The following is a 12629-nucleotide window of genomic DNA, read 5'->3' on the forward strand; positions in this document are numbered from 1 at the left end:
TCAATGAAAAAAAAATGAAATGAGAAATGTTTTGGTGACCCTGCCACGAATATCTTTACGCCCCCAGTAATGACGGGCGAGAGAGGCACATGAATCATCAGAGTGCTTGATTAGGGGTCCAACAACAACAACAGCAGCAGGGTCATCATTGCGAAGGGGGAGAAGAATATGCGACAAAATGGGAAGACAGCGATAACCATGATGCTAATTCACTGTCTTGAAGTGATTTATTTTCACGCAACTGACAAAATGCTGGACTCTTCATGTCCTTGGAAGACTTTCAGATTTCTCAGCAGGAGAAAGTGCCATCAAGTGATGGCATGATGATAAGAGGCAAATGGACATAGCAGGGACAGTCTTCTTTTTCTGAATTTCAACACCATCAATTTCAGTATTTACATTGCAGTATGTATTTCACAGGCAGCACAAGTGTGGACATGCATATTTTGTCAAAATAGTAATGCGTTGCTATACCATTTGTATCACTAGGTGGTGCTTTTGAATCTTCATCTCAAAGAGGAAAGCATTGTACTGGTAGGAACCTCCTAGTTACACCAGCCCACAGCGGATTATTGTGTCCGTCCGTCGTGAAGGGAGGGGCTGGGTGGGGAGGGAGCGGCTGGGTGAGGAGGGGAGGGGCTGGGTGGGGAGGGTGGGGCATGGGTGGGTAGGGTGGGGCTGGGTGGGGGGTGGGAGGGGTGGGGCTGGGTGGGGAGGGGCTGGGTGGGGAGGGGCTGGTCACCCCGTGGTGCCCTTATAAAACTCAACGTTTAACCTACTCACGCCTGCTTGTGCCCGCCCTCACAGTCGGGCATATTTGCGGAATACACCACGCCGCCGTTGACCCTTGCTATTGACCGAGCAACCCAATGTTCCTACCAGCTCCCTCCGCAGGAATGTGTTCATTAAATGGGTGGGCGGGGGGGGGGCACAGGTCTGCCCACACATGTCGACCGAGTGATTATACAGGAATTGTGAAATAGCCGAAGTCAATTCCTCAACATGAATCATCTTTGGCTTTATGTCTGCGGTTTGTCCTTGCAAAAGGATTCCTGTGAGATCAGCGGTCCCCAACCCCCGGGCCGCAGACCGGTACCGGTCCGTGGCCTGTTAGGAACCAGGCCACACAGCAGCAGAAATTGAGCAGTGAGTCCGCACGTGGCCCGCCACCATTATTTTATTATTCACCACTTCCGTCCGCGCCTCTTTCCCGCACTGCGCACTTGTCTCACTCACAGTTTTGGTGAGCCCACAAGCTAACCCCTAGCCACAATGAGTAAAAAACAAACGTCACTGCAGAGCTTCTTTGAAAAGTGGGAAAGACCCAATGATGACCCCCCCCCCCCCACCGGTCCGTGGAAAAAATTGTCTTCCACGAAACCGGTCCCTGGTGCCAAAAAGGTTGGGGACCGCTAGATGAATTCCAAGAGGACGGTGCATGTCCGTCTAGAACTGTTAAAGCGTAACCTACAGAATCTTCATATGCCATTGAGGGCATTTAATTGTGAACTCGACACGTGTACAAAAACTAAACATACTGAAAGCATGATTCATGCAGTCACGAAAGCTTCAAATCAATACTGAAAGCAACATACAGTATTGTACTTCTAAAGCATCACAAGGAAAAAAAAACTATATATAGCCGTGAAAATATTTTTAAATTTAAAGAGGAAATTCTGTTCTCTATAAAGTCTAAGTTTATATGGCTTAGGACCACTTTACTGAAGTTTAAAGTAGAGAAATACTGCACAGTAATACGTAACAGCTCAGTTCAATGCTATTTTAAGCAGTTTTACAATTGTTTAAACGCTGCATATCAAGCCACTACTTTGATGTTTTATTGTTAGGTATTAAAAACAAAACAATATGAACGATTAACAGCATTCTTTTCGTATTTCGGTAAAGTTACGTAGATAGGTTCAAAGAAAAAAACAAAAAAAACGACATCAGCCAGATGACGACAGCTTGCGTTGCGATCGAAACGTAGTTTTGTGTTATTTTTGTTATTTTCATTTAGCCTATCTACGTGACTTTACCGAAAGACCCAAAGAATATGAATTCCTGCAGTCACGAAAGCTTTAAGTCAAGATTTACTTTGCAGTAATAGTTATTGCACTTTGAGTTGAAGCAGATCTTGTCAATTGCCTATTACCACACATGGAGAAACAAACTGGGATTGTACTAATGACAACTGGTGTAAAACATCAATAAGGAAAACTAAAGTTCAGTGCAAATATTCCCTGCACTGTATAAAAAAATACTTGCTGAAATAAAACCGTATAAATTGGCATTTCATGGAATGAGGTCAAGGACGTTACATAGCAAGAAATCGTGTGGGCGTAAGTATCAGTAGTACAATACTGCACTATGTTGTACATCGTATTTAATTTTTCTGTTAGCCGTATAAACATCACTGTATACAATAGGGACCCTTCAGCACCATCTGGCTGGACTTTACCCTACTTTAAAACACCATTTGCCCTTTTAGAACTGATTCATTGCGGTGCATAGGCTACAATTTTAAACACAGGGCAGTCAAATACTGTAATGCTCATAATGTATGTCAGCAGAACATCACACCCATTACTTTGATGTGCATGATAATTTTTTTGTAAGATTTTCAATACACTACTAAGATATAATAGTAATTTGTTGATCATAAATACACAGTAATGAACTATAACGACAAGCGAACACTGGGGTGGTACAACATAACTCCTCTTATCTGCGGTAATGTGAGTAACGGACATCCAATCATCACGATATTATCCGCGAGAAAAGAAATTGGATAGCAAGAGTTTTCACAGACCCTTTAGCTCCTGTGGACAACAGAAACAGGTTAATAGGCTCCGGGATAGTACAAATTTAGCTATACTGTTCAAACGAAACTAAGCTACATTATTGCATGAATAAAGCTAACAGGGGACACACAACTATGAGAACACCATGGGTCAAGATGCCAATCACCACGCTCACCACCGCCCCACCAAAATATGAAGACACCTTTTGCCTGAATTCTAGATTTGAAGCTTTCGTGACTGCAAGGATTCATATTCTTAGGTGTTTTCGGGTAAAGTCACGTAGGTAAAACATTAAAATTAATAAAAATAAAATAAAAATCACGACGTTTCGGAGGCAACACAAGTCTCCGTCATCAGGTGGGACCGTCACAGCCAGCAGCAAATTTTAATGTTTTACCTACGTGACTTTACCGAAAACACCTAAGAATAAGAACCTTTTGCCTGCCCTGGTCTCTGAACATCACTGGGGACAGAGGCATGCGCAGAACTTTAAATGCTTCACATTAGCATACGGTATTTTGCATTACATTCCACTGATTCACGTGGATTGAATTTTAAGTATTTCTCTGGTGGGTTCGTGCGGTGGAGTATTAAGTCTCGCAAGCAGTGATGACTGCTTCAACTATTTTTTTCAACTTAATCAACCACAGTTTACTACCCACTACGTTGTCTGCGTACATTCTTGTTTTTCCTTGTCAACAGTTTGCTTTTAGGTGACATGATGATCATTTTTCGATTCATATTCTTGTTTTTTTCGGTAAAGTCACGTAGAATGGAAATAATAAAATGAAAAAAAAATAAAACTATAAAATTCTCACGACGTTTCGATTGCAACACAAGCAATCATCAGGTGTGAAAACCTGCGGTCATCAGGTGTGAAAACCTGTGGTTTGATTGCTTGTGTTGCAATCGAAACGTCGTGAGAATTTAATAGTTTTATTTGTATTATTGTATTATTTCCCTTCTACGTCACTTTACCGAAAGAACCAATAATATGATGATCGTTGTGTAATTAATACATTGAACTATAATTAATCCCTTGAGAGACACGTGATCGTCAGCCCTAAACTACTTGGTTAACGAGAGAACATGTTCACACTTGGCCTTATATTAAGTCTGATTCATGATGTTAAATTGCTTTTAATAAAATTACGTTATCCCAGTTTGAGCCGATACAACACAATAGAAAGATTGTATGCTGCATGTGACATATTTATACTGTGCTGTATATTTGATTTTCTGTCATTTCAATTATTTTGTTGAACACTTCCATTGTCATTTAACTTTATTGGTTTTTCGACCATTGAGATGGTCTAATGCACGGTGCTGTTGTATTGCTCTAATACAACTAATGTACTGTACAGTAATGCAACATGCCACCGTTACATATTGCAAATCAGCTCTAAAGTAAACAGATGTGATATATGTCGTTCACAAATAAAAACGTGTTCATCAGGCACCAGAATTTATTGCACAGTAGTAAATGGGAGATACACAGGCCACCACGTGGGCATACTGATGTAACCGTCTATGGTGCCAAATCAGGATGTTTGCTGCAGGGCATAAATTGACGCAGTTTTAAACTGAGTGAAGACACAAACATGACCTGTAGGATGCCAGCTGATGAGGCCAAGCTATACTTCACATGTTTTCCAGCTACATACATTGGTCAGCTACCATATTTCCCAAGTGACTAATAGGCCACCTCAGCCTACCTGCAAGATTGTGCTTGTTTAGCAGCTGGGTTGGAGCAGCCTGTGACCAGTCTCACAAATTACTATAATAGGTCACTCACAGTAAATCGCATTAGTTGGGTAAAATCAACAAATCTATATGCTGTACTGTAGTTATCTTGGGAAGTTGTCTGAAGGTTACTTAATATTGGCTTTTTAAACAGTGTCCTAACCACACCTAATTAAATTCTACTGCTGATAATAAACATGCTGGATTAACTTTTGTAAGGTACTGCATTTTCAAACGACAATATATTGTACTGAGTTCTCCCTTCAACCTTTGCCTCTGACAAATGTTGACCATATACAGTACAGTAAAGTAATACAACAAGAACTATTGTAATAAAACAATAACGCTTGTCTATTATTCGCGAAAGCCAATGTTTTTGTAAAACTCCTTTTATCAGCGGCTATATTACGATTGTCCTTAACTGTAATTTTTTTCGCATGACAAATAAGTGAAGTATAAAGCACGCAGATCTCCGATATTGCCACCCTAAAGTATCATTGATTTTTCCTTTACCTACATTTATGAAATCAGGTATGCGATACCTTACTTTAATACGCATTGGTTTGCATAATCACCCATGTTTTATTCATTTAAAAGATGTACATGCAGTGGCAGACTTTATGTAAGCTGAAGTAGGTACTGCCTATTGAAAACTGCACTCTTAATTGTCAAGACAATTTACTATAGTATTTTGCAGTAGAGTATTGGTGAATGAAGTACTTTGTTACATTCTGTATTTCTCATGTTTTTTTTTGTTAAACTTTACACTTTTGGCTTAAGCAACTTTCCAAAAGTAAAACCAATAATAACTCTAAATCAATTAGATGTCTCTTCATATTGAAACGTTATGTAAAAGCATTCAAAAATATATCCACACATAAGATGGATTAAAAACCTCTTATTATTCAGTATCACTGCTTTATTACTATACGCGATTAGTCATAATTGTATTGAGGATATATAAGTACAGTGCACAGGTTCCTGGCCTGTTTGCAGAATCTGAGAGTTTCTATATTGACTGGGGACTTTCATCCTATTTGCTCCCACATGCATAACTATCATTAAATTATTGGCTATATTTTTCAGTGCAGCAATACAGTATATTAATACTTAACCATGCAATCGGAAGTGTGGCAGTTCAAATGCCAGTAAGCTTCAACTCACTCAGCATTTCATTTCACGAGGGTGCATACAATAAAGATCGAAGTCAACCGTGTGCATCCCGTGGAGAGGAGCTCACACCAAGCAAATGTGACATTTTTTACCAGTGTCCCAGGACCACCATTGGCGATGGGTGCCACCTAAATAACTCATTTAATTAGGGAGACACTTTCAGTCTCAGAAAATTGAAGTTCAAGAGTTGAACTTTCAGTTCCTGAAAGCTGAGTGAATTAATAAACTCTCAGCGCATTGATGGTACAAACGCCGGACATCATGCAGAGCTACGCGCAGTACAATCTGAAAACACTATACAATACACTAAACACTACTATAGACTACTATAAACTACACTATACACTAATATACACTAAACTATGCACTACTATAAACTACACTATACACTACTATACACTAAACTATGCACTACTATAAACTACACTATACACTACACGACTATAAAATACACTATACACTACTATAAACTACAATACACTACTATACACTACACATATCCACTCCTATACACTATACACTACTATACACTACACTATAAACTACAATACACTACTATACACTACACTATACACTACAATACACTACTATACACTCCACTATACACTACTATACACTACACTATACACTCCTATACACTACACTATACACTCCTATACACTACACTATACACTCCTATACACTACACTATACACTACTTACTATACACTCCACTATTATACACTATACACTACACTATCCACTCCTATACACTACACTATACACTACACTATCCACTCCTATACACTACACTATACACTACACTATCCACTCCTATACACTACACTATACACTACACTATCCACTCCTATACACTACACTATACACTACACTACACTATACACTACACTATACACTACACTATACACTACACTATACACTACACTATTCACTCCTATACACTACACTATTATACACTATACACTCCTATACACTACACTATACACTACTATACACTACACTATCCACTCCTATACACTACACTATACACTACACACTACTATACACTCCACTATACACTACACTATCCACTCCTATACCTACACTACACACTACTATACACTACACTATACACTACACTATACACTACACTATCCACTCCTATACACTACACTATACACTACTATACACTCCACTATTATACACTACACTATCCACTCCTATACACTACACTATACACTCCTATACACTACACTATACACTACACTATCCACTCCTATACACTACACTATACACTACACTATACACTACACTAGACACTACACTAGACACTCCTATACACTACACTATACACTACACTATACACGGACTCGAGCTCGTCCAGGGGGAACTCCCAGGCGTTCCCCGGCCAGCCGAGCGACATCGTCCCGCCAGCAGCAGCAGCAGCTCGTGGCCTGGGCCGGGCCCGGGGTCTTCTCCCCGAGTTCCAGGGGGAAGTCTGCCGGGGGAAGGGGGGGGGTCCCTGACGATTTCGAATAATTATCACCGACCGGATACGAATCGATTAATCGATTCTCGCAACCGGATACGAATCGATTAGTGGGCCCGCCCCCCACCCCTTCAGCGGGCCCCGCCCCCGGATGAGCGCGACGGCCGCGCAGAACAAAGCGGTGGCAGCAGCAGCAGCAGCCCCAAGCCACCCCCAACCAAAAGCGAACCCCCTTTTATGTTTACCCGGCGCTTCGTTTCGTTTTAAAGACAAAAAAACAAGGAAAGATAAACGACGGTGCGATTCATGGAGCGAGGAGCGTCCTCGCTGGCCGCCTACGTTGTTTTTGTTGTTGTTGTTGCTGCTGCTGCTCCGAGTAGGGCGCGATTATATTTTTTGTAACAAGAGGCTACGGAGAGGCGGACACTGTAATTGTTTATTCGTGTTTCGCTCCGTTGTATTATAGTGAGGCCTTTTTTTTTAAAGAGCTGTTTCGTTAGTATTACTTGAATTTATCGTAGTTTATTTTTTTTGTTCAACGTTTACTTAATCGTCTTTTTTTTTGTTCCACCACGAAGTGTTTCTCCGCTGGGACAGGGCGCGCTGTTTACCGCGCACAACGGGGACTGCTCGGGCCAAAGCCGGCGATGAGACTAGGCGAGACCGAGGCTTTGTTCGTATACCGACAAACCAGCTAGGCCGCACCGTCCGCGCTTGTTCGCTAAACACTGACATAATACATAGGCAGAAAACTTCGCACGTCTCTACACAAACATTGAATCCAGTCGGGAGCAAGGAAACGTAGCGGACAAAGTCTCCGCTGCCCTCGGTTAGAGCAGCAGTAAGTGTGCAGTATAATGCCTCGGCAGGCGAGCCATGGGGGCCAGTATTACTACAGAGCGTACCGGGGCCCCGAGGTGAGCTGCTGGACCAAGTACTTCTTGTTCGGCTTCAACATCATCTTCTGGGTACGTGCCATGTTGGTAATTTGTGTGTTTTTTCTCTCTCCAATCGGTGCTCCCGAGGCTTTTGACCATCGTGCGTTGAGTGGTGTGAATGGTGTCTGTGCGCCGAGGCCATCGTGAATGTTGATGGTTGGGCCATAATCACCGTCGTGTTATTCAACATCGTCTCAATTGTCGGCCGCCGTCAATCCCACTGCTAAACGACGAAGGGCTTCTCATGCCGCCCGATCTTTACGCGTTGAGATTCCAACCAGAACTGGCACAAGAGCTGATTCCATCGCTCCATCTCCTCGGTGACACGTCCATGCCTTTGCCTTGCTACTCTGTCGTACTTGACCACAGTCCAACATCGTTCCCAAGTCTCCCCCCCACCTACTTAACAGTTTTAATAATGTATTTAGCCTAAGTCTCTACTAATTCGCATGTTCCTCTTTTTTTTGTCTCTAAATGCAATTAGCACTTTTGAGTCACAGCAGATAGACCAATTTTAGGGTGAAATGAGGTGTACATTTATAACTTTGTAGGTGTACATTTATAACTTTATACACAGATTCAATATATTGTTATCCCCATACACTCAAGCAACTATGTATGCTACGGTATCGTTTATACTTCCTGCCACGTGCTCGGCATGTGCATAGTGTACCATACGTTACTGTATACGTGTACAGTATATGTTTAAGGCTGTAACAGTGCATGTGCAACAAGCTCTGTAGTACATACTGTGTACAAGTTATGCCCATATTGTAGTGTATACTATTGTCTGTACTGTTTGTGAACAGCCCGCTTCAATAATGCTAACAGTTAACGATGTAGTTATACTTGGCATACGTGTTAAACGATGCCGTAATTATGTTTTTTTGTATATGTGCTTCATGTAAACTGTGTCCGACGTGTTTAAATGTTTGTATAGGCTGCTACAAATTCTAGCACGTCAGTGTTTGCGTGAGACTTTGATTCGGCGGTAGATTGTTGACCATGTGCGCACAAACGGTGCTGCTATCTGTCTGCTGTATGGTATGGAGGACTCTACATTGATTCTGCACATTCATTTGGAAATATACTGTGTTCTGCTTTTATTTTACGGTGGGGGGGGGTTATCGCCACTGTTTTAATGCATTTCCATGTGATGGAATCATAAGTGAACTTAAAGCTTTCGTGACTGCAGGAATTCATATTCTTTGGGTCTTTCGGTAAAGTCACGTAGATAGGTTCAGAAAAATTACAAAAAACTACGACGTTTCGATCTCCATCACCTGATGTAATTTTTTTGAACCTATCTATGTGACTTTACCGAAAGACCCAAAGAAGATAAGGGAGTCTTTATTAAATCCGCTGCTGTTTCAAGGCCTCTCCACACCGTGTCGATCATGGAAAGTTTTGACCACACTTAACGCTTCCCGGTGCATAACATTTTGTTTTAAATCTGTAACTGGTAACATAACACGGTGGACACACATGTTCGTATCATTCACAGCAACGTGCTAGAAGCAGTTCGTTTTGTGTATCGCTGCATAGAACAATCCGACTATAAACAACCCCATTTATTACAAACGCTCTTACGTAATTGGTGCATCGTTTTCAATGCCATAATCAAGAACGAAATCATGGGGGGGGGAAGGGATAAATGGTATGCATTAACATGTATCATTTGCAGAAGATGTTAGGCAATGGGGTACGGGTTAACCGTGTTCAACCTGAAAGTTTACGCACTGTAATAATACACGTTTTGTTATTTAGAGCAACAAACGTGATGTCATGCTAAAATTTCCGTACGGTATTGATTTAATGTTTTTTGTTTTCCTCTGACCGTAAAGCATGCGTGGTAGATTTGCATAAATATTTAATGCATTTTTAAACGTAGACCATTTAAAAGACGAATAAGTGGGTCTGCAAACATGTATATACAGTAGTACTGCTTGCTAGAATTGTACTGTAAATGCATCAGTGGTTTGCCCGTGATAATTGGCCTTCAAACGCTGAAGTCTTGTTTGGGCTCTTACCTTCAACAAAACTTAGTACAGTATTAGTTTACCACTGTTTAAAAAGCGTATTGTTAAACCAACATGCAATGACGAAAAGGGTGGGTGGGGAAGCTTTAGCTGGGAGAGTAATTTAGTATAGTGACACTGTTTTAACGAAGGATGCTGCTCACACAATGGTTGTGATTCGCTGACAACGAACACTAGTCCGTGAAATGTGTTGAAACACGTCAAAGATGGTTAAAGACCTCTGACATGAAAACTGCAGATACATCTTAATTGTGGGTGTGTAAACATAGTTTCCCAACCTGCTGAAACCCTTACGACTAGCATTGATGAGTGCCAATTGTACCTTCAAATAGATCGACCTACTGACGGTGTTAGCATGAGCTACCATTTGCGTTGTTGCCATATCCATGGACTTTCATGAACGTTACTGAGTTGCCCCCTTTTTAAAATCCTTTATATTAAGTTCGCTTGCTTGCTTGCGTGCTTGCTTGCTTACGACCGTGCAAATCTTTCGGTCGTTTTTTAACCCACTTCCCGTGATCCAATCGAGCTGACATTTTGCACACAGACTCGTTGTGCGAGACAATTAATGTTCGTGTAAAATTTTTTCCAAAATTTTACACTGTTTAGGGAAAACAAATTAAATATTTAATTACCAATTGCTTAATACTGGCAGACAATCATCTGACCCATAGGTGGCAGCCATCTCAAGCCAGAGGACGAGAGGACTCTAGCCGCCACGCATATAAAGGATTTATAATAAAAAACTTTGTTTTTACGGGTTATACTTATTGTGATGTCAATGTCGGAGGTGGGGAGGCGCCTTTTGTGAACATGGAGACCGATCAGCTGCACATTGAGACTGCTTACCTTTCCTCCCCCTGCCGTCTTGGGCACACATGAGCACGGCAGGGGAGAGGCTGCCTAAAAACTAAACTAAAGCAGTGGAACCCCAGGGAAAACAAAGGAAACAGCATGCATCAATGACTAGTGTTTTTTTTTGCTACACTGTTTACTGTTATACAGACTATTGTTTAGATAAAAAAGAATCATGGGATGCTTTTGTATGCCCCACACAATTGGAGTGTTCACAATCGGCCTCTTTATTGCAACCGTATTCATGGGAAGATTTAGAAGTTCTTCATTCTGTTATATCGTGATTTTTCTAAATCGCATTTCTAGAAATGTACAAAAATAACAAGCTATGTGTTGAAATGGAATTGTTTTAATTAAATACAAGTAGCGGATCAGGGTTGTATGTGTCATAAGTTACGTGACAACTTTTTTCCCAAACGCATTTAATCAAGGCACAAAAGCAGGCCACTTGTGCCCTGCTGTCGTTTGAACATTCATGCAGTGTATTAAGGTGACATCGCTGTTCGCGCTGTATGCTTCCTAGAAAATGTAGTGATCAGATGCATGTTGTATATCAAGGAAAGTGCATACCATGCATATTGTGATGGTGCAGCCAGACGGAGATGTTGGAAGTCATAATTGCCACGTTAAAAGTTTAATGCTTAAGCCGGGATTAAGCATTTATTCCAGTGTCATATTTTTCGCAGGTGTGGCATCAATTTGTTTTTGGCAGTCTGCCCATGCCTGTGGAGAGTTTCCATGACATTGCTTCAAAATGGTGTATTGTGGGAAAGTAGAGCACAACTAATGTATTGGAGTAAATGAGCATGCCACCGTCCATTCTTTGATGCCGTGTTCATGCTTTGGCACGGCGGAGAGGCGTGCAAAATGTGTGAAGCTTAGATAGAGCAGCAAAGTGCCGCTCAAGTTGCTGTGCCACAAGACTTTGGCCCATATTGAGGGAATGTCGTTATCCTGCCAAATTCCACACCGAAACATTGTTTTGCCACAATATTGAAATTAACATTAATGCCTGAACTATCTAAACTGCTACTATTCAAGGTGTGGCTTTGTTGTGGAAATTTTTACTTAAGCAGAAGGTAATTTGTACACTGTAACGAAGAACTTTCAACGTCTGTGTAATGTCATTTGCGACATGCTGCTGCTCCCTTGGTATGAAGTGTGCTACAAACAGTAACCCCGCATTGACTCACAGTCTGAACCCCCTGAGCATTTTATGGTGGTGTATGTTGGCCCAGCTTATGAGGAACTATCTCTAGTATATAATTACAATCACTCCCCCCTTGAATCTTTGCACCTGATGAGTTAATGATGACGTCACCCTGCTGCTGCTCTATATAAGAACGGGAGACAGCAGAGCCTCACCATTCTGGCGAATTGCCCGATGATGCTGGATGCAATTACCAGCGAAACGTCGTACTCAAATTGTAAATGTTGTGGCTTCAACACACCAGTGGGCTAAAGCAGTGAACTATTTGTCTTTTGTCAACGTGACACTTTTTTACTGATTGGCCATGTCGGGTGGTGGAGGGTTACGACACATTTATAAATAACGCGATCTAAACCCAAAAACGTTGATTATGAATATCTCTAAGAACTCGACGCATGGGAG

At 41.4% G+C, this 12629-nt stretch overlaps 1 protein-coding gene across 1 annotated transcript in view; it reads left to right on the forward strand.

Annotated features, from left to right (window-relative positions):
• Positions 1–7344: 7344 nt before the first annotated feature.
• LOC133350652 (tetraspanin-5-like) overlaps positions 7345–12629 on the forward strand; it is a 30237-nt gene continuing 24952 nt past the window's right edge. Inside the window, exon 1 of the mRNA XM_061565252.1 lies at positions 7345–8153. Coding sequence (XP_061421236.1) covers positions 8043–8153 — 111 coding nt within the window. The 5' untranslated portion in view covers positions 7345–8042. The remainder of the gene's footprint in view (positions 8154–12629) is intronic.

The sequence above is a fragment of the Lethenteron reissneri genome, chromosome 34 (assembly GCF_015708825.2).
Source record: "Lethenteron reissneri isolate LAM-NWPU_2019-01 chromosome 34, ASM1570882v1, whole genome shotgun sequence".
Classification (NCBI taxonomy): domain Eukaryota; kingdom Metazoa; phylum Chordata; class Hyperoartia; order Petromyzontiformes; family Petromyzontidae; genus Lethenteron; species Lethenteron reissneri.